This window comes from Panthera pardus, unplaced genomic scaffold (assembly GCF_024362965.1).
Source record: "Panthera pardus isolate Hobbes unplaced genomic scaffold, ASM2436296v1 HiC_scaffold_3, whole genome shotgun sequence".
Taxonomy (NCBI): Eukaryota; Metazoa; Chordata; class Mammalia; order Carnivora; family Felidae; genus Panthera; species Panthera pardus.
This window is the reverse complement of record NW_026526876.1, coordinates 46,451,219-46,473,439: the sequence shown is the minus strand read 5'-3', so window position 1 is coordinate 46,473,439 and position 22,221 is coordinate 46,451,219. Positions and strand designations below refer to the sequence as shown.

Here is a 22,221-nt window from a genome sequence, read left to right as displayed (position 1 = left end):
ATAGTTAGATATCTAGGATTTTATGATTGTTTGGGTCTGACGGAATGAGGTATACCTAATAATGTCCATTACAACATTATTCATACTTATAAACAATTAGAAACGACTTAAATTTCCATTGTCAGAGTACTAGTTAAGTAAATCATGGCACATCTACTTGATTAAACAGCATACTGTATTTTTATTTTTTATTATTTTTTTAATGTTTATTTATTTTTGAGAGAGACAGAGTGAGAGCAGGAGAGGGGCAAAGAGAGAGGGAGGAATCCAAAGCAGGATCCAGGCTCTGAGCTGTCAGCACAGAGCCCAACATGGGTCTTGAACTCACAGACTGCAAGACCATGACCTGAGCTGAAGTCAGATGCCTAACTGACTCAGCCACCCAGGTGCCCCAGAAAGGCTTTTATTTTTAAGTGATTTTTTATTAATTTTGATTAATTAAAATTGATGTCTATTCATTGTAGAAAAGCTAGAAAATCTAGACAACTAAAAATAAGTCACTTGTAATTCCATCAGCATAAAAAACCACAACTGAAACTTTTATATCATTTCAGCTTTATTTATTTATTTTTAAAGTTGATTTATTTATTTTGAGAGAGAGAGCATGCACAAGCAGCAGAGGGGCAGAGAGAGAGAGAGAATTCCAAGTAGGCTGTGTGCTGAACCCAACGTGGGGCTCAATCTCATGACTGTGAGATCATGACCTGAGCTAAAATCAAGAGTCAGACTTTTAACTGACTGAGCCACCCAAGCACCCAAGTATTTCAGTTTTAAAATGCATATGAAGGGCTGCCTGGGTGGTTCAGTCAGTTAAGTGTCTGGCTCGGGTCATGATCTCCCAGTTCATGATCTCCCCTGCATTTGGCTCTGTGCTGACAGCCCAGCCTGGAGCCTGCTTCAGATTCTGTGTTTTCCTCTCTCGCTGCCCCTCCCATTTGCACTCTGTCTCTCCCTCTCTCAAAAATAAACATTTAAAAATATAAAATGAATATGTGTATTTTTGTTTACACAGTATACAGCTTTATGACCTAATTTTTCCGCTTAATAATATCTCATATCAGTAGATATAGAACAGTAATATGATAACATTGTATGTATCTATAATTTATTTAACTAGTTCCTTAATGTTGCATGTTTAGATTGTTTCTAATTTTTCACTCTGCAGATGTACTGTTAGGGCACTTACCCTGTTATTTTCTTAGGATGTTATTCTTAAGAAATGTATTTAAAGATAGTATCAAGTCGATTCTCAAAGTGTTCTGCCAATTTATATTTCCGCCAACAACTCATGAGTGCCTGTTTCTCCATGCCTTTTCATCATAGCTTTCACTCTTGCCCATCTAAAGGGTTGGAAATTGGTATTTCACTCAATGTTGTTTTATTTTTTATTATCTTAACATATTTTGGGGGTGCCTGGGTGGCTCAGTCGGTTGAACATCTGACTTGGCTCAACTCATGATCTCATCGTTTACAGGTTCGAGCCCCACGTCGGGCTCTGTGCTGACAGCTCCGAGCCTGGAGACTGCTTCGGATTCTGTGTCTCCCTCTCTCTCTGCCCCTCCCTGACTCATGTTCTGTCTTTCTCTTTCTCTCTCTCTCAAAAGTAAACATTAAAAAATAAAAAATAAAAATTTTGCAGGCGCCTGGGTGGCTCAGGTCATGATCTCCCGGTTCATGAGTTGGAGCCCCACATAGGGCTCTGTGCTGACACCTCAGAGCCTAGAACCTGATTCAGATTCTGTGTCTTGCTCTTTCTCGGCCCCTCCTCTGCCCATGCTCTTTCTCTCTCAAAAATAAATAAAAACATTTAAAAACTATTTTTTAAAGTTTTATTTATTTAAGTAATCTCTACAGCCCACGTGGGGCTTGAAATCACAACCTTGAGATCAAGAGTCATGTGCTCTTCTCACTGAACCATCCAGATGCCTCTTGCTCAATGTTTTATTTATTTATAATTTTTACTTTTTAATTTTTTCCCAAATTTTTATTTAAATTCTAGTTAATTAACATATAGTGTAATATTGGTTCCTCAGTAGAATTTAGTGATTCATCACTTACCTATAACACCCAGTGTTCATCATAACAACTGCTCTCCTTAATACCCATCACTCATTTAGCCCATCCACTACCCACCTCCCTCCATCAATCCCCAGTTTGTTCTCTGGGGAACAAGTCCTAAGTCTTCATGAGTTGGACTTAACAAATCCTAAGTCTCTTAGGATTTGCTTTCCTTTCTTTTTCCCTTCCCATATGTTCATCTGTTTTGTTTCCTAAATTCCACATATGAGTGAAATTGTATGGTATTTGTCTTTCCCTGACTGACTTATTTTGCTTAGCATAATACACTCTAGCTGTATCCATGTCGTTGCAAATGGCAAGATTTCTTTCTTTTTGATGGCTAATATTCCATTGTGTGTATGTATGTATTATGTATGTATATGTATACTTCTTCTTTATGCATTCATCAATTAATGGATATCTGGGCTCTTTCCATAGTTTGGGTATTGTTGATAATGCTGCTATATACATCAGAGTGCACTGTACCCCCTTTGAATCTATTTTTGTATTCTTTGGGTAAATACCTAGTAGTGCAATTGCTAGATCATAGGATGGTTCTATTTTTAACTTTTTGAGGAACCTCCATACTGTTTTCCAGAGTGGCTGTACCAGTTTGCATTCCCACCAGGAGTATAAGGTTTCCTTTCTCCACATCCTTGCCAATATCTGTTGTTTTCTGTTGTTAATTTTAGGCATTCTGACAGGCGTGAGGTGGTATCTCATTGTGGTTTTGATTTGTATTTCCCTGATGATGAGTGATATTGAGCATCTCTTCATGTGTCTGTTAGCCATCTGGATGTCTTCTTTGGAAAAATGTCCATTCATGTCTTCTGCCCATTTCTTAACCAGATTATTTGTTTTTGGGGTATTGAGTTTGATAAGTTCTTTACAGATTTTGGATACTCTATCAGATATGTCATTTGCGAACATCTCCCATCCTGTAGGCTGCCTTTTAGTTTTGTTGATTGTTTCCTTCACTGTGCAAAAGCTTTTATCTTGATGAAGTCCCAATAGTTCATTTTTGCTTTTGTCCCTTGCTTCTGGTGACGTGACCAGTCAGAAGTTGCCAAGGTCAAAGAGGTTGTTGCCTGTGTACTCTAGGATTTTTATGGTTTCAGGTCTCATGTTTAGGTCTTTAATCCATTTTGAATTTATTTTTGTGTATGGTGTAAGAAAGTGGTCATTCTTCATTCTTCTACATGTTGCTGTCCAGTTTTCCCAACACCATTTGTTGAAGAGACTGTCTTTTTTCCATTGGATATTCTTACCTGCTTTGTCGAATCAATGTTTTAATTGATAGGTCTTTGACTACTAGGGAGGTTAGACATTTTTGTTGCCTGTTTATATTTGTGGATTACATGTTTATGTCTTATGTTCTTCCCCCACCCACTGATTTTTCTTGAAAAGTTTTTGACCATTAACGCTTAAGGACCTGATTAAATGAAAAAGGCTTAAAGTGGGTTAGGAAGTAAGGGAGGGAAGGAGAAAGGAAAGGAGGAAGGAAAGAGAGGTTCTATGCAAGCCTGACAGGGAAAAAGACCTTAGATCAAAGATTATAAAAGCCAATTTTTTCCCCTAGAAAACTCCTATTTTAAATCAAACCTTATATGGAACTCATATGTGAAACAGAAAGAAAAGTAGAGCAGTTCTAGTCAAATTGGGAATGTGTAACACAAAGCTATACCTGCCTCAGCCTCCTCTTAGCATAACCATCCCCATTCACCCAGCAGAAGCTGTCTAGGTCCCATCTTGTTATCTTACGATGAAGCCCTATTTCTAAATTTTAAAACGACTGGACAAATAAGATCAATATAGAGCTACTCACAACATAAGCATTCGGTGGAATAGCAACGTATTCAAACTGCTAGTAGAATACCAAACAGGAGGGGTCCCTGGGTGGCTCAGTGATGCTTTGGACTCTTGATTTCAGCTCAGGTCACGATCTTGTGGTTCATGGGATCAAGCCCCTCATTGGGCTCTTGTGCTCACAGCACGGACCTGCTTGGGATTCTCACTTTCCTCTCTCTCTGCCCCTCCTCTGCTCACAAATGCATGCTCTCTCTCAAAATAAATATTAAAAAAAATATATTGAGGGACACCTGGGTGGCTCAGTCAGCTAAGTATCCGACTCTTGATTTCAGGTCCTGATCTCATGGTTCATGGGATCGAGCCCCATGTCAGGCTCTGTGCTTGGGATTCTCTCTCTCTCTCCCCTTCATGTGCTCTCTCTCTCTAAATAAATAAGTAAATAAGCATTAAAGAATAAAATAAAATAAAATAAAATAAAATAAAATAAAATAAAAACTGAGAAGGAACTAACATCTCTAAAGTACTAGTTTTGCAATTTCATACCTACGAAGTATACAAAACTCCTAATCTATTCCTCCAGGACTAGACTTTCCTCCAAGGACTAATGTACTTAAAGCACAGTCACTCAAATGTCTTTCTGTCATTTCAAACTTTCTGTCATTTAAAGAGCACAACATAGTCATCAATTTTACCACCCAACTGATTCCCCTCTTCAAGTTCCCCATTTTTTTGCAGCTTTGGAATTAGTACTGACTTTCCCTTCTCCTTTTAAGCTCTAGTCACTAATGCTCAATAATTCTTCCCTTCAGAGACACATAGATTCATTGTTTCCCGACTTACATTGTCATTACTTTCTTTTGGACGCTTATTGCCTCAGGCCTGGATTGCTGCAAGAAGTCTCCCATTCTGTAGACTATTACCAAATTAATTACTAATTTTTGTGCAATCTAGTATCAACTGGATCTGGTTAGCCTTCTGACCTGGTTTCAGGATTTTCTCTAGCTTAGGCTTATACCTTTCCTTCATATAATAGGATGTTCCAACTTTCCAAATAGTGTGTCTGCTGCATAGGAGTTAGAAAAGCTAAGTATCACCAGTGGCTTTATGAATTGTATGCTCTCACCATTCTGATCTCTTTGATTCCTGGATCTGACTGCTTTAGTTCTGATGTTGCTTTGGTGCCTGGTCTGACTGCTATTTCCATTTTCGTTTTGGTACAGAAATTATTATGTCATATTACTGCCTAGCAGTTTTGGTTCTTACTTTTAAGGTCTTGAGTTCAGCCATCTACTTAAGAGATAAGACTTTTATTCAGAACAAACTCTTCAAGCTGACATTCATGATTTTCCCTTATTTGGAACTCTTATCTATGGCAGTTCCTTGTGTATTTTTTATTTTTATTTTTGAGAGACAGGGGGAAGGGGCAGAGAAAAAGGGGGACAGAGGATCTGAAGCAGGCTCTGCCATTTTTTTTAATATTTATTTTTGAGGGGAAAAGAGGAAAAGAGAGAGGGGGACAGAGGATCTGAAGCAGGCTCTGCACTGACAGCAGAGAGCCCAATGCAGGGCTTGAACTCACAAACTGTGAGATCATGACCTGAGCTGAAGTCAACTGCCTAACCAACTGAGCCACTCAAGAGCCCCCTTGTATGTTTTTTAAATGTACCTGTCCACCGCTACTATGTTGCACACCTCTAAGCAGAATCATTCAAGTTATGAACCATTCCATGTTAATGGTTTCCCATATGTACAACTGTTCTTCAGTTCTATTACATGAGCTTCTTTCCAAGACTTGGGTCCTAGTTCTGGTACCTTGTGTTCTGTTTTGCCTTGGTAACATGCCCCATACTTAAGTCCTTCAGGGAAGCTCTCACTACTTCAATTTTTAAGAAAAATTTTTAAAAGTTTATTCATCTATTTTGAAAGAGAGCAGTGGGGGAGAGACAGAGAGAGAGTGGGAGAGAGGGAGAGAATCCAAGCAGGCTCCGCACCGCCAATGCAGAGCACAATTCAGGGTTCAAACTCATGAACCATGAGATCGTGACCTGAGCCAAAGCCCAATGTTTAACCAACTAAGCCATCCAGGCACCCCTCACACTACTTCATATTAAAACTCCCTCATGCCAATTACTTACTAAAATGCCTGCCAACTTTTTTTTAATGTTTTATTTATTTTTGAGAGAGAGAGAGAGAGAGCAGGGGAGGGGCAGAAAGAGAGAGAGAGACACAGAATGCGAAGCAGGCTCCACGCTCCGAGCTGTCAGCACAGAGTCCAATGTGGGGCTTGAACTCATGGACCGTGAGATCATGACCTAAGTCGAAGTCAGATGTCCAACCAACTGAGCCACCCAGGCGCCCCTCATACTACTTCATATTAAAATTCCCTCATGCCAACTACTTACTAAAATGCCTGCCAACTCTTGCCCATTGCCACATACTTGGGCTACTAATGGCATACTGGACTCGACCTATAGGTGAGCCTGTCACATCTAGTGCCAGCCTTATCCCAGTAGAAGGGTCTAATCACATCTTGTGACCACTTCTCTGCCTTCCCCACTATGCTGTTCACTATGCCTAGCAATATCTACCTCAAAATGAAAGGATATTTAAGCTTGCTTAAAATGTGATGCTCCAGGGGTGCCTGGCTGGCTCCAGTTGGTAGAGCATGTGACTCTTGATCTTGGAGTCTTGGAGTTGGAGTCCCACAATGGGCACAGAGATTATTTTAAATAAATAAACAGGTAGGGGTGCCTGGGTGGCTTAGTTGGTTAAGTGCCTGGCTCTTGACTTTGGCATAGGTTTGTGGGTTCAAGCCCGCATCGGGCCCCATGCTGACACAGCCAGAGCCTGCTTGGGATTCTTTCTCCCTCTCTCTCTGCCCCTCTCCCACTCATGCTCTCTCTCTCTCAAAAATAAACAAACATGAAAAAAAAAAATAGGGGCGCCTGGGAGGCTCAGTTGGTTAAGTGTCCAACTTCAGCTCAGGTCATGATCTCACGGTTTGTGAGTTGGAGCCCCATGTTGGGCCCTGTGCTGTCAGCTTAGAGCCTGGAGCCTACTTCAGATTCTGCGTCTCCCTCTCTCTCTGCCCCTGCCCCACTCACACTCTGTCTCTCTCAAAAATAAAATAAACATGGGGTGCCTGGGTGGCTCAGTCAGTTGAACGTCTGACTTCAGCTCAGGTCATGATCTCGCGGTCTGTGAGTTCAAGCCCCGCGTCAGGCTCTGTGCTGACAGCTCAGAGCCTGGAGACTGCTTCAGGTTCTGTGTCTCCCTCTCTCTCTGCCCCTCCCCGGCTCATGCTCTGTCTCTCTGTCTCTCTCTCTGCCAGAAATAAACAATAAAATAAATAAATAAATAAATAAATAAATAAATAAATATTTAAAAATAAACATTAAAAAAGAATTAAATAAATAAATATAAATAAATAGGTAGGTAGATAAATAAATAAATAAAATGTGATGCTCCAATCAGAAAAGCAGTATTGAGATGTTATAATGAATACAAACTCTCTTATTATAGAGACTATATACTTATATTAAGTGAATTAAGGTCACCTTGACTATAAAATTAGCAAACTTTTTTTTTTAAAGTAAACTCTACCCCCAACATGGGGCTTGAACTCACAACCCTGAGATCAAGAGTCACATGCTTTACCAACTAAGCCAACCAGGTACCCCCAAATTAGCAAACTTTTAAAACATAACTTTCTAAACATCTTTACCATATTGGGTACTTTATCTTCTACTGGTTGACACAAAATATATGCTCGCCCTATAATATGAGCTGCTCGGAATCATAACAAAGCAAAATTCAGAACGAAAAAATAACAAAAAGAATCATATCTAAACAATCAAAATGATCCCTAGCAACCATAACCATAAATTATAGTAAGCACAAGTAAAAATGACTGATTTATTGGATTACCTGCCCAAGTTATTGTTCAAATGCCAAGAAGCAACTTTTTACCATAGAGTGTTTCCGTATTTTCTTTTGTTTTCCTTATTCTAGAGAGAAATATCAGGTGTGTTTACTCATATTATCAATTTATCACTTCATTAAATTCTGCCCCCCCCCAGAACCTATAAAATCTATAAAGCATATTTAGAATTACAACTGCAAAAAAGCAATGAAGAACCCTTATTTTGTTCTTGTAAAATTTTATTCCAGTTTAAACAAAAAAGCAAAATGTTATTTATGTCATCCAGAGACTGATGGGAGTATAATCATCCTTCATAGCTGCTGACAACTCCAAATGAGAGATGTAATCTAGGTAAAAGGCCCTTATTATTCCAGATTATATTTACCTCCCAAAGAGGTCATGAAAATTAGTCAAAAAGATTAGAAACAGATTTACATGAAGTCATATCAGAAAAGCTGAGAAAGTGATGCCTAATGCTTTGAGAAATTGTTTCCACTTAATATTCAGAAGACTAAATCCTTAAAGGTCAGGAACAGGTGGTTTATACCATAAGTATTAAATCAATGATGTGTACTTTCATCAGTTTTATAGGTTTATTAAGATTCAAGATGTTATTTAAAATCTAGATGTAGGATCAAACAGTTAGTCATTGCCAAAAATGGAAAATTTACACTTCTTTAGAGGAAACATAAATATATGACTATTTGGATCTTGTCTTAATTTACATTTAATAATTCCCATTTTAATGGTTACCAAAAAGAAAGGACATGGTAGCACTGCTACACTGAAGATGATTCCGAGATTCCATTAACAACAGCAGCCAAGAAATTTAATTGTCTACAGTTTTTACTTCTGATCAAGTAATAAAATTTCAGTTCTTTGAGTTTGCCTTCTGTTAACAAAGGACAGCTTGTCAAATAACTATATCACTGATTTCTAAGCTCTCCTCCCACTTTTCTTTCCTCTTTATTCAAGATGTACCTGGAAATAATGAGACAACTCAGAATAGCTGTAGTGGCCTTCAGTAATTTTGCTTTACTAATTAGTTGATCTTATTCCAGTGAAGGCTAATGTCAAATTTATCCAAAAGTCTTTGATTTTGGAATTACTTATAATAGTAGAACAATGCATCATATACAGAACTCTTGATCAATAATCTTCTACTTCCAACTCATAACCAGTTATCTTTCTAAACAAACTATTTACAAATGTAAAATATGTAATATTGTTTAAAATAAATATACAATATATAGTTTCTACATTCTCAGACAAGCTTAAAAATGAGGTAATAAAAACTTAACTGATTAAACCTTTACCATTCTGGAAATGGCTTAGGGAAATGATGGCAAACTTGTTTTGTTTTGTTTTTTTTCCTTAGGTCTCTTCAGGTTTTCTTTGAATGCTTCTGAGTACCTCCTTCTCTATGCTGAAAAATTATGTAAAAAATCCTTAAGTTTTGTTGGATAGTCTGTCATCACCCCAGTTGCTCCCAAATCAAAAGCTCGTTTGTATTCTTGTTCTTCATTTAATACCCAAATATACACCTGAAAATTAGAAGCGTGAGAAGTATGAGAAGAAATGTTAAAATAGAAAATTATTTTTATAATAGCATTTATACACTACAATCTCAGCAGACCTAGAAACGACCTATTAAACCTGTAATTTTAAAAAGTTATTGAACCCTTTAAAAAAATTTTACTTTACTCATTAAATATATACTGTCCCACCCTTTAGCTTCAGCTAATCTCACCTATATACATAAGTGGACTCCAGTTATTAAAATGCCAATGCTTTCTTGTTAAACATAAGGCAGAGCTTAAGGTTTTCATATGTGAACCAGTAAAAGCAGCAGCAGCAGCAGCAGCAGCAGCAGAGCTGGGCCCAAATTAAGTCAGTTAAAAGTGCCTGTCCTTTACACTTGTGTTACACTGATGAGACATATTGTTTCCAAAATACATCATTCCAGAAACTTACCTGAATGCCTCTGGCAGTGAGGTGGTCAAACAAGGCTTTTCTCATTAGTAAGCTAGAAAAGAAAAGCAGAACAAATTTAGTTATTTCTTAGTTCTAATGAAAGACCATAATTAGTCTTTAGAACTAAATTAGCCTAACATTTAGAATTTATAATTCTGATTTAAAGCAATGGCCTCAAGTAATAACTACTGTGGATATATTCATGTCCTAACTGCTGGATCTCCTTTCACTGTTGGCTGCTTGCTGGTGGACAACCAGAACCTCCTTTCTATTCCTTCTGTAACTAGATCCTCAGGAGACCCATTCTTATTGAAGCCGCTTAGGAGAGAAGAGGCTTCTTCACTTTCCCTGTTGACACCATAATGAGAGTCAGAAAGAGCTTGGAAGTCTGTTTCTAACTTTCCAAGTTAAAACAAGGTAGTGAATTTGGGCCAAGTTCTATAATATCATAATTTATTTACATAATGGATTGGTCTTTCATGTGCAATCTTAGAAACCTAATGTTCCTTATTTACACTATATATACTGTATATATATCATTTTTTAGAGTTTGAAATAATTGACTTAAAAGTGAACTTTTAGAATACAAATCACTTGAGCATGATTGGAATGAACTATATGGGAAAGTTATACATATTATTTCTACTCTGTTTATGTCTATTAGAATGATTAAATAACAGAAACTAAACATAACAGCAACATTGTGGTATTTATCTAAAATTAAACTCAACATGTCTTAGAAATTAAAGTATCTTTTTTGAAGTAGATGCCCACCCTACAGGTGGGGCTTCCTTTCTGCTATTAAACGTTGGTGCAGATTTTTCTGGAGAAATGTGACAGTAGTCAATGTATACTTTTACCTATACTGTATTGCTATACACTTCTTTCACCACATCTTTCTTTGACTGCAGGTTACTGAAAACAGCAAACAGGTGGAAGAGAGTGGTTATATATACCAGCTCTATATACTAACTAGCTAGATCACCCTAAGCTAATCATTTACCTTTGGGTAGGAGGGCACTCAGTTTTCTCTTGAAGCTGGCTGAAACTGTCTCTCAAGATTCCTCTTACAGTTTTGCGGCTGGTAGTTAAAGTAGTTCTAAATGATTCATATACATCCACCTATGGAGTAGGTGCTCAATATGTCCTTGTTACAAATCATATGCAGAAAGCTTGCTCTAAATTATAAACATAGGACGTAATACATATAGCTAAAGCAATAACTTGTATATCAAGAAACTAAATTTCTTACATATCAGAAAGCCAGATGAGAAACTTTTGACTTCTGGACATAGTGTGTGGTTCTTTTAGCCTGAAGCAAAATAAAATTTGAAACATACATTAGAAACACAGGAAGGTATCAGTGTGATAAAATAAAATGAGTCCAAAAACAAACACAGTGCCTTGAACTTAGTATGTGCTCAAAAAAATTTTATAAAAAAAACCACAACAAACCAAAAGTAAATTAAAATAAAGTCCATTTGGGTCTCTGTTTCTATTGATTTCAAGCTATTTTTTTGCTACCACTACTGAAAGGTAAAATAATAATAATAATAATAATAAAAGTTATCTTTCCAGACCCTGCGTGCCTACAGCTCATGTGTCTTCTCTTTTTTGGTGAAGCGTCTTTCTCTCACTTTGCTATAACTGAGTACATGGTAGATTTAGTATATGTGCTGTCAAAGCAAGCACACATAGTATATAGTAGATGTAAACGTACAACCAAACTTTACTACAAATTAAAAGACATATGGGGTAAAAATGAGACTAAAAAGACCCTGAAAGCATGTTTTTTCTTCCCCTTTCAATATTTGAAGACCTGGGCCCTGTTCTTCTTCTTCTTCTTCTTCTTTTTTTTTTAGTTTTTATTTAGTTTCCAGTTAGTTAACATACAGTGTAATATTAGTTTTCAGGTGTACAATATAGTGATTCAACAACTCCACATATCACTCAGTGCTCATCACAACAAGTGCTCTTTAATCCCCATCACCTATTTAACCCATCCCTCCCTACCATCCTCCCTTCTGGTAACCATCAATTTGTTCTCTATAGTTAATCATCTGTTTCTTGGTTTGTCTCTCTTTTTTTCCCTTCGTTTGTTTTGTTTCTTTTTTCCCCCTCAAATGTTTAAATATTTATTTATTTTTGAAAGAGAGAGAGAGAGAGAGAGGGCATGAGTGGGGTAGGGGCAGAGAGTGAGGGAGAGAGAGAAACCCAAGCAGATTCCCCACTGTCAGCACAGAGCTGGATGTAGGGCTCAAACTTACAAACCATGAGATCACAACCTGAGCCGAAATCAAGAGTCAATCGCTTAACCAACTGGGCCACCCAGGTGCCTTGTTTGTTTTATTTCTTAAATTCCACATATGAGTGAAATCATATGGTATTTGTCTTTCTCTGATGGACTTTTTTCACTTAGCATAATAGTAATATGTCACCTTCTTTATCCATTCATCAGTGTATGGACATTTAGGCTGTTTTCCATAATTTGGCTATTGTAGATAACGCTGCTATCAATGTCAGGGTGCATGTATGCCTTTGAATTAGTATTTTTGTATTCGCTGGGTAAATACCTAGTAGTATGATTGCTGGATCACAGGGTAGTTCTATTTTTAATTTTTTGAGGAATCTCCATAATGTTTACCACAGTGGCTTCACCAGTTTGCATTCCCACCAACAGTGCATGAAGGTTAGCTCCTTTCTCCACATCCTCACCAACACCTGTTGTTCCCTGAGATTTTATTTTAGCCATTCTGAAGGGTGTGAGGCGATATCTCATTGTAGTTTTGATTTTCATTTCCTTGATGATAATTGATGATGAGCATCTTTTTTATTTTATTTTATTTTAATTTTAATTTTATTTTTTATTTTTTTTAAATTTAGTTAGGCATATAGTGCAACAATGATTTCAGGAATAGATTCCTTAGTGCCCCTTACCCTTACCCATTTAGCCCATCTGCCCTCCCACAACCCCTCCAGTAACCCTTAGTTTGTTCTCCATATTTATGAGTCTCTTCTGTTTTGTCCCCCTCCTTGTTTTTATATTATTTTTGTTTCCCTTCACTTATGTTTATCTGTTTTGTCTCTTAAAGTCCTCATATGAGTGAAGTCATATGATTTTTGTCTTTCTCTGACTAATTTCACTTAGCATAATACCCTCCAGTTCCATCCCCGTAGTTGCAAATGGCAAGATTTCATTCTTTTTGATTGCCAAATAATACTCCATTGTGTATATATATATATATATATATATATATATATATATATATATATACACCACATCTTCTTTATTCGTTCATCCATCGATGGACACTTGGGTTCTTTCCATACTTTGGGTACTGTTGATAGAGCTGCTGTAAACATGGATGGGGGTGCATGTGTCCCTTCGAAACAGCATACCTGTATCCCTTGGATAAATGTCTAGTCATGCAATTGCTGGGTCGTAGGATAGTTCTATTTTTAGTTTTTCGAGGAACCTCCATGCTGTTTTCCAGAGGGGCTGCACCAGCTTGCATTCCCATCGAGCATCTTTTTCATGTGTCTGTTGGCTGTCTGTATGTCTCCTATGAAAAATTTCTATTTATGTCTTCTGCCCATTTTTTAATTGGATTATTCATTTTGGGGGTGCTGCATTTTAGAAGTTCTTTATAGATTTTGGATACTAACCCTTTATCAGATAGGTCATTTGCAAATATTTCCTCCCATTCTGTAGACTGCCTTTTAGTTTTGCTAATTGCTTCCTTCGCAGTGCAAAAACTTTTATTTTGATGAAGTCTCAATAGTTTATTTTTGTTTTTGTTTCCCTTGCCTCAGGAGACATATCTAGAAAGAAATTGTTATGGCCAATGTCAAAGAAGTTACTGCCTGTGTTCTCTTCCAGAATTTTTATGGTTTCAGGTTTCACATTTAGGTGTAAAAACCCTTTTGAATTTATTTTTTGTGTATGGTGTAAGAAAGTGGTCCGGTTTCATTCTTTTGCATGTTGCTATCCAGTTTTCCCAGCACCATTTGTTGAAGAGACATCTTTTTTCCCTTTGGATATTCTTTCCTGCTTTGTCAGCCATTAATTGACCATCTACAGGCTCATTTCTGGATTTTTTATTCTGTTCCATTGATTCATGTGTCTATTTCTGTGCCAGTACCATACTGTTTTGATTACTATAGCTTTGTAATATAACTTGAAGTCCAGAATTGTGATACCTCCAGCTTTGTTTTTCTTTTTCAAGGTTGCTTTGACTATTGAGGGTCTTTTGTGGTTCCACAGAAATTTCAGGTTTGTTTGTTTTAGCTCGATGAAAAATGCTGTTGGTATTTTGATAGGGATTACATTAAATGTATTGATCGCTTTGGATAGTATAAGCATTTTAACAATATTTGTTCTTCCAATCCTTGAGCCTAGGATGTCTTTCCATTTGTTTGTGTCCTCTTCAATTTCTTTCACCAGTGTTTATAGTTTTCAGAATACAGGTCTTTCACCTCTTTGGTTAGATTTATTTCTAGGTACCTAACTGGTTTTGGGGCAATTATAAATGGGATTGATTCCTTAACTTCTCTTTCTGTTGCTTCATTATTGGTGTATAGAAATGCAACAGATTTCTGTACATTGATTTTGTATCCTGTGACTTTGCTGAATTCATTTATCAATTCTAGCAATTTTTTGGTGGAGTCTTTCAGGTTTTCTATATAGAGTATCATGTGATCTGCAAATAGTGAAAGTTTTACTTCTTCCTTACCAGTTTTATTTCCTTTTGTTGTCCGATTCCTTCCAGTACTATGTTGAATAAAAGTGGCAAAAGTTCACATGCCTGTGTTATTCCTGACCATAAAGGAAAAGCTCTCAGTTTTTCCTCATTTAGGATGATATTAGCTGTGGGTTTTTCATATATGGCCTTTATTATGTTGAGGTATGTTCCCTCTAAACCTACCTTGTTGAGGGTTTTTATTAAGAATGGATGTTGTACTTTGTTAAATGCTTTTTCCACCTATTGAAATGATCATATGATTCTTATCCTTTCTTTTATTAATGTGATGTATCACGTTGTTTGATTTGCGAATATTGAATGTAGACCCTGTTTTTTTCAATTATCTTTTCTACTGAAAAAGCGTACTTGACCTTTAGACCTACACTGAGTTCCTCCTTCAATTTCCTCAATGCCTAGAGCAGCACAACTACCTGTATCATTAATTTGGCATTGTGCCCATAGCAAATCTCTGGTTAGCCTCTCTCTACTATGAAGACTTCCCAGCTTCTAAGTTTAACAGCACACAGTGATTTTCATTCTCCCCAGATCTTCACTTCTTGTTTCCTTTTTAACTCCTCCTGACTATACTGTTAGAATATTTGAGTCTCCACACTTAAATTCACTTTTTTCTTTCTCTCTGAATTCAGTTTTTATTAGAAGCTCTCCAAATAAAATCCTCTTTTCTTTAACTCTAGCCTAGGTGGGAAGAACTTGTTGCAGTTTTAGGAATCTCTGTTTTTTAGTATCTCAAACATTAATCAGCTCATTAAACAAATTATTATGTTGTCTTAGAAAGCACCCACTGCCATCCATCAAAGAAAAATTAAAACACACACACACACACACACAATATTCTACTTTGTCTTAACCCACAATTAGTTTTTAGAGAAAAGATTAATTCTATGAGTTTGTTCATATGTCTGTATTTCAGTAATACCTACTTCTAAAATGAGCATGTGCACATAATTTAGAGAGCACAATAGTTCATGCCAGGCCAGAGGAAAACCTAAGTACTTTAGGAATAAATGGTTAGGAATCATTTTAATCCAGCAAATTAAAATGGTTTCTTTGTAGGCAAGAAGTGGTTTCTGTTTTGTCTGATAAATAGCTACAAAGACTGCCCAAAAATATAACTGGGAACAGATAAAATAAACATGCTCATCACAAAGAAACTCAAATTGGAAAACAAGCATGAAACATAGATGCTAAATACAAAGGTACCAACCAAACTGTTTTTCTTACCAGTATTTCCCAATCACTGCTGCACTAATGTTCAGTTTGACTTTTTAAAGTTCTGTTTGGGGATGAAAAAAGTTTCCATGCAGGTGAGATCACATTTAATTTTTTTTTTTTTAAGTAATCTCTAGGCCAAATGTGGGGCTCAAACTCACAACCCTGAGATCAAGAGTTGCATGCTCTACTGACTGAGCCAGCCAGGTATCCCAGGTGACATCACATTTAAATGATCTCCCCAGGAGTTCCAAATTCCTTTGTCATGACTCTGATTATTAGAAATTTACAGCTAGAAATCACATTCTCTTGGTGCAGGATTATGAGATGAAGCTGTCTTTCTCTGATACTGATGATAAAGATAATGGAACAATAAAAGCTATCATTTATTAAGTGCTTATTATCTGCCAGGAGGTGCTAAGTGTTTTACGTATTTTTATCTTTACAGTAAATGAGTGCGTGAAAAGCAAGGCTTTGTACCCAGGAGAAAGATTATGTAAATATAGAAGTATCTATTATAAACAAACACTATCCTTTTCTTTCTCCTATTTCCAAGAGGTTTTTTTGGTTGTTGTTATGGTGGTAGTAGTTGTTTTTCTTCCTCAGTGTATTAATACTAATGGTGAATTTGGAGTTTAATGGAATTTCCACTTCCTATTGTGATGAAGTATAAATACATTAGGGAAGTTGGAGGGCAATTGCTATTATAGGTTAACATAAAAGCTTCAACAATTAAGCTCAATTCTTTGTATCTGACTTCTGGGTACACAGGCCCATAAAGTTATTGATACCTGAAAAGGGTCCAGATTAAATATTTATAATCCTAAATTGTTCATTTTAGAAAAATATGTCTTAATTATTTCAAAAGGCATTATTAATGTAGGCCAGTTTATCAAACATGTAAATAACTACAGCAATCTATTCTTTTTTTTTTTGAGATTTTATTTTTTAAAGTAATCTCCATACCCAATGTGGAACTCAAACTTACAATACCAATATCAAGAGTCACATGCTTAGGGCACCTGGGTGGCTCAGTTGGTTGAAACTGTGATCTCAGGTCGTGATCTTGCGGTTTGTGAGTTTGAGCCCCGAATTCGGCTCATTACTATCAGCGCAGAGCGTGCTTCAGATCCTCTCTCCCCTTCTCTCTCTGCCCCTCCCCCACTCATGCTCACTCTTGCTCTCTCTCTCTCTCTCTCTCTCTCTCAAAAATAAATAAAACATTAAAAAACAAAAAAGAGTCACCCGCTCTGCCAACTGAGCCAGCCAGGTGCCCCTACAGCAATCTTTTATTTCACTGATATTGATATTAATGAGCCTTGATCTTAGTCCCCCTGTAATGATAATTGATGCAAACAGAGTAACCACTTACTTCAATATGATAGAAGGCATTGGGATTTCAAAAAACTGTTCTCGAATGGGCACAAAGGGCAAGAGACCAGTGAAGAACAGGCCAAGAATGAGCAGAACACGTTGTAGACTGAAGAGTATAGGAATATCTGAATTCTAAAAGACACAAACAATATGTTACTTTACAACTGCTCAATAAAGAAGATTATTTCACATCCTCAAAATTTCCAAGACTGTATCTGGACACTTGTTAAAAGTACTCCCTGAGTTATCAATATCCATCTCTAAACACACCACATTTAAAAATAGTTAGTCCTTGACAAATGGGTTAGATCTATCTTGGAGCCCTATACCATCAACTGATGATATTAAAGTTTCTCTATTCCCTAATGTCTGCATTGCAACACCACTTCTGTCTGTTGGTGACAGTACTTATTATTAGAGATTAAACACATTGAATCTAACAGAACAAGATAAAGAAATGAAAATATGAAACATTCAGTAACCTTACTGCCAGTTAAAAAATATGTAACTGAAGATCGACATATATTCATATATATCTATATATAGATATATATGTATTCTTATCTATAGATATAGTTATACATTATTTAAGTAAGATATGACATTGATATGAATATCTATAGACAAAATATATTAGCACTGTTGCAAATATGTCATCTTTCAGTTACATTATGGATCAAATATAGATAAGATTTTGTAAGCTAGTCCAAGAATCAAGCCATCCTTTTAGGTTTCTACTGGAAAATATGTTCAAGATCTCAAAACTCTTAGAATGTAAGCTTCATATAGATATGCACTCTTTTTATCTTGCAAAACTGAAACTCTATGCCTAGTATACAATTCCCTGTATCCTCCTCTCCCTAGCCCCTCCTATATTTGTCTTTAAAACATAGAAATTATGGTGGAGTTGATTTTTTCTATACAAAAAATAATATATTGAAAAAGTTATGCAAAAAAGTAATTTATTTTATTATTTTATTTTATTTTTTAGCAGGCTATACACCAGCACAGAGCTCAATGCGGTACTTGAACTCACGACCTGAGATCAAGACCTGAACTGAGATCAAGTTGGATACTTAACCTACTAAGCCACCCAAGTGCCCCACAAGTAATTTATTTTACATATTAGCTTTAAATTACTCACTTCTTTATTTAAAAAAAAAAAAAGAGAATAAAAGAGAATAAATAAGTTTGAGCATTTCTTCTCTCTCTGTTCATATGTCTCTCTGTAATATTTTAGGCTTATTTATACACAGGTGTTTCAGCTGTAACACAATGTACAAGCCCCTGAAAAACTTGATTTCTGCAAGTTCATGCACTGAAAATAACAGAGCTTATGGGAAAAATAGGGTTAGGAGCTGACCCTCAAAACTTACACAACTTTGGACCCAGAGAACTAAAAAAAATAATTGGTATTTCTGGGAGCCATGCAAGGCTGCTGGTGGTGGGAGAGGGTGGGGTTTGGTATGCTGGCACACCACTGACATAACAGCTGGTGCCACTCTGTATCTTCTAAATTAGAATATCTGGAGATCTTGCCATTTGCGACAACATGGATGGACTGAGAGGGTATTACACGAAGTGAAATAAGTTAGACAGAGAAAGACAAATACTGTATGATTTCCCTTACATGTGGAATCTAAAAAACAAAATGAATAAACAAACAAAAAGCAGAAACAGACCCATAAATACAGACAACAAACTGATGGTTGCCAGAGGGGAGGAGAGTGGGAGAAATGTGTGAAGAGAAGTAAGAGATACAGGCTTCCAGCTATGGAATGAATAGCTCATGGGGATAAAAGGTACAGCATAGGAAGTGGAGTCAGTGGTATTGTAATAGTGTTATACGGTTGACAGATGGTGGCTACACTTGTGGTGAGCACAGCATAAAGTACTGATTTGTCCAGTCACTGTGTTGTACGCCTGAAACTAATATAACATTATGTCAACTATATTTGAACAAAATAAATAGAATTTAGGGAATGGGACCTAAGCATTAGTATCTTTATTTAGGATTTAGGATTCCAACATCCAGCCAACTTTAAGAACCACTGCATTAAGTGGGGCACCTGGGTGGCTCAGTTGGGTAAAGCATCTGACTTCAGCTCAGGTCATGACCTCACGGTTCGTGAGTTCGAGTACACCTGGGTGAACTGGTGCCCTGCATCAGGTAAACACGAGCCCCGCCTTGGGTAAGTTCCACTTTCTCTCTCTCTCTCTGCCCCTCGTGGGATTCTCTTTCTCCCTCTCTCTCAACACCCTCGTTCACTTGTGCCCTTTCTCTCTCAAAAAAGAAAAAAATTCTCTCTCTCTCTACCCCTCTCCCCTCCCCACGCGCTCTCTCTCTCTCTCTCAAAAAACAAAACAAAACAAACAAACAAACAAAAGAACCACTGCATTAAGTTAGAATGAATTAAAAGCCATTAAGTGGAAATAAGCTCTACATGTTTTCCTCTTACCACGGTGTGCCGCTCTTTTTTTTTATTTTTATATTTTTAGTTGCTAGCATTTGGGAATTAAAGGACTAATGTAAAATTCTTATAAATCGTATTTTAAGAATTGTAAAAGAGGGGTGCCTGGGTCGCTTAGTCGGTCAAGCTTCCGACTTGGGCTCAGGTCATGGTCTCATGGCTTGTGAGTTCGAGCCCCACATTGGGCTCTGTGCTGACAGCTCAGAGCCTGGAGCCCGCTTTGGATTCTGTGTCTCCCTCTCTCTTTGCCCCTCCCCCGCTCACACTCTGTCTCTCTCTCTCTTTCTCAAAAATAAATAAATATTAATTAAAAAAAAAGAATTGTAAAAGATGTATGACTTAATTATATGGTATGTTCATGATATGAATGACAAATATTTTGAGACATGTTTACTATGATGTCTGAAAATGACTGCTGGAAGTTTGGAGTTTTTAAATTCTAAAATGACAGAAAGCCAGAGGCTTCTAAAAAAAATTGGTGAATCAAAGGAAAAGTTCTATAATTCTGGGTCAAAAGTGGACTTTTTATTTCGAAATAATAGATTCACAGGAAGTTGAGTCTTATGTGCCCTTAGCCCAGCTTCCTCAAATGGTAACATTTGACATAACTGTAGTATAATATCACTATACTGGTATATCATTTAGACCATAGACCTTATGCAGTTTTCACCTTTTTTAAAATCTCCATTCACTTGTGCATGTGTTTGGTTTAATGCAGTTTTAACAATGTACTGATTCGTGTAACCACCACCACAGTCAAAATCCAGAGCAGCTCCATCACAAATGAGAACTCCCTCCTGCTACCTCTCTGTAGTTGCCCCCAGTCCCTGTCCCCTGACAGCCATTTATCTGCTCTGTGTGTATAGTTTTGAGAATGTTACATAAATGGAATCATACAGTATGCAACCTTTTTGTTTTGGTTTGGTTTTTGTTTCTTTAGGTTTTTATTTTAATTTTAATTCCAGACAGTTAACATACAGTGTTATATATGTGAGTTTCAGGTGTGCAATGTAGGTGATTCCAGTATGTAACCTTTTGAGGTTCATTTTTTCCAAGTGAAATGACATCAAGGATGAGGGCAGCCCAGCTTGTTGCATGTATCAGTAGTTCCTTTCCCTTTATGGCTGAATAGTATTACATCATGTTTAGCCATCTACCCACTGAAGGTCATTTTGGTTGGTTTCTAGTGCTTTGCTATTATAAATAAAGCTGCTATAAACATTCATAGACAGGTTTTTTGTGCATAAGTTTTCACTTTTCTGAGATAAACGTCCAAGAGTGAGATTGCTGGTTAATATGGTAAGTGTATGTTTAGTTTGGGTACACTATCCAACTAATTAAGAGAGTGGTTGTAGTATTTTACATTCCCACTGACAATGTAGGAGAGATCCAGCTTCTCCAAATCTTCTTCAGCATTTGCTGTTATCACTATTTTTTATTTTAAGAATTTTTAAAAATTTTTATTTATTTATTTTGAGAGAGAGAGAGAGCACGCATGAGCAGGGAAGGCACAGAGAGACAGGGAAAGAGAGAATCCCAAACAGGTTCTGTGCTGTCAGAGCTTAATCTCATGAACTGTGAAATCATGACCTGAGCCAAAACCAAGAGTCAGAGACTTAACCAACTGAGCCATTCAGGCGCTCCTATTTTTTATTTAAAAAAATTTTGAGTGGCTCAGTCAGTTAAGCCTCTGACTCCTGGTTTCAGTTCATGATCTTGCAGTTCATGGGATCAAGCCCACATCAGGCTCTGCACTGACAGCACCTCCCCTACTTGCTCTTTGTCTCAAATAAGTAAATAAATAAATAAAAATGTAAAACTTCAATAATACAGTCACTTTTAATGACATGTGAAAATACCATTAGATAATGATGAATTATGGAAAAATATTAGTCCTAAATTCTCAGGAATCTGAAGCCATTTGTCCCAATGACTACTTTGTTTTCTCCTTTTGTACACAAGTTACCTTGGGATCTCAGAGAACCTATGGCACATAAATAAAACTTACTTGCCTTAATGAGGCCTTCAACTGTACTTTTAATTGTAGTGGTGCCAATTCTGGATCTATGTTTTTACCTTTTTTGTGAGGAAGGAGGGCCCTCCCCAAAGAAAACTTTGTATTTTGAATTGCTACTTATGTCACAATATTTCTTCTGTACTATCACTTGTATTTTGAAAGAGAGTCTTTAATGCTTAAGGTTTTTTAACATTTTGAATTTCATATTCTCCTAGTTATACTTGCTATAGTATATAACTATATAAGCTATACTTATAGAAGCTATAGTACAGAGCTAAACTTGCTTATAGAGGCTTAGCAACCATGTCAAGATATATCAAATTAACTTTTTTTTTTTTTTTTTTAATTTTTTTTTTTAACGTTTTTATTTTTGAGACAGAGAGAGACAGAGCATGAACGGGGGAGGGTCAGAGAGAGGGAGACACAGAATCCGAAACAGGCTCCAGGCTCTGAGCTGTCAGCACAGAGCCCGATGCGGGGCTCGAACTCACAGACCGCGAGATCATGACCTGAGCCGAAGTCGGCCGCTTAACCGACTGAGCCACCCAGGTGCCCCTTTTTATAGATATATTTTCTTTAAACAGAAAGATCTCAGTAGGTGGATGGCCCTACTTTTATATACCA

General features: G+C 36.9%; 1 protein-coding gene across 2 annotated transcripts in view; it reads right to left on the bottom strand.

Moving 5' to 3' along the window:
- Positions 1-9,140: 9,140 nt before the first annotated feature.
- The window catches only part of GDPD1 (glycerophosphodiester phosphodiesterase domain containing 1), a 48,982-nt gene continuing 35,901 nt past the window's right edge, over positions 9,141-22,221 (bottom strand). For both annotated transcript variants that reach the window (XM_019431114.2, XM_053892746.1), the window contains 4 exons: positions 17,108-17,241; positions 11,016-11,075; positions 9,764-9,815; positions 9,141-9,333 (listed from right to left, as the gene is read on the bottom strand). In XM_019431114.2, coding sequence (XP_019286659.1) covers positions 9,211-9,333; positions 9,764-9,815; positions 11,016-11,075; positions 17,108-17,241 — 369 coding nt within the window. In that variant the 3' untranslated portion in view covers positions 9,141-9,210. The remainder of the gene's footprint in view (positions 9,334-9,763; positions 9,816-11,015; positions 11,076-17,107; positions 17,242-22,221) is intronic.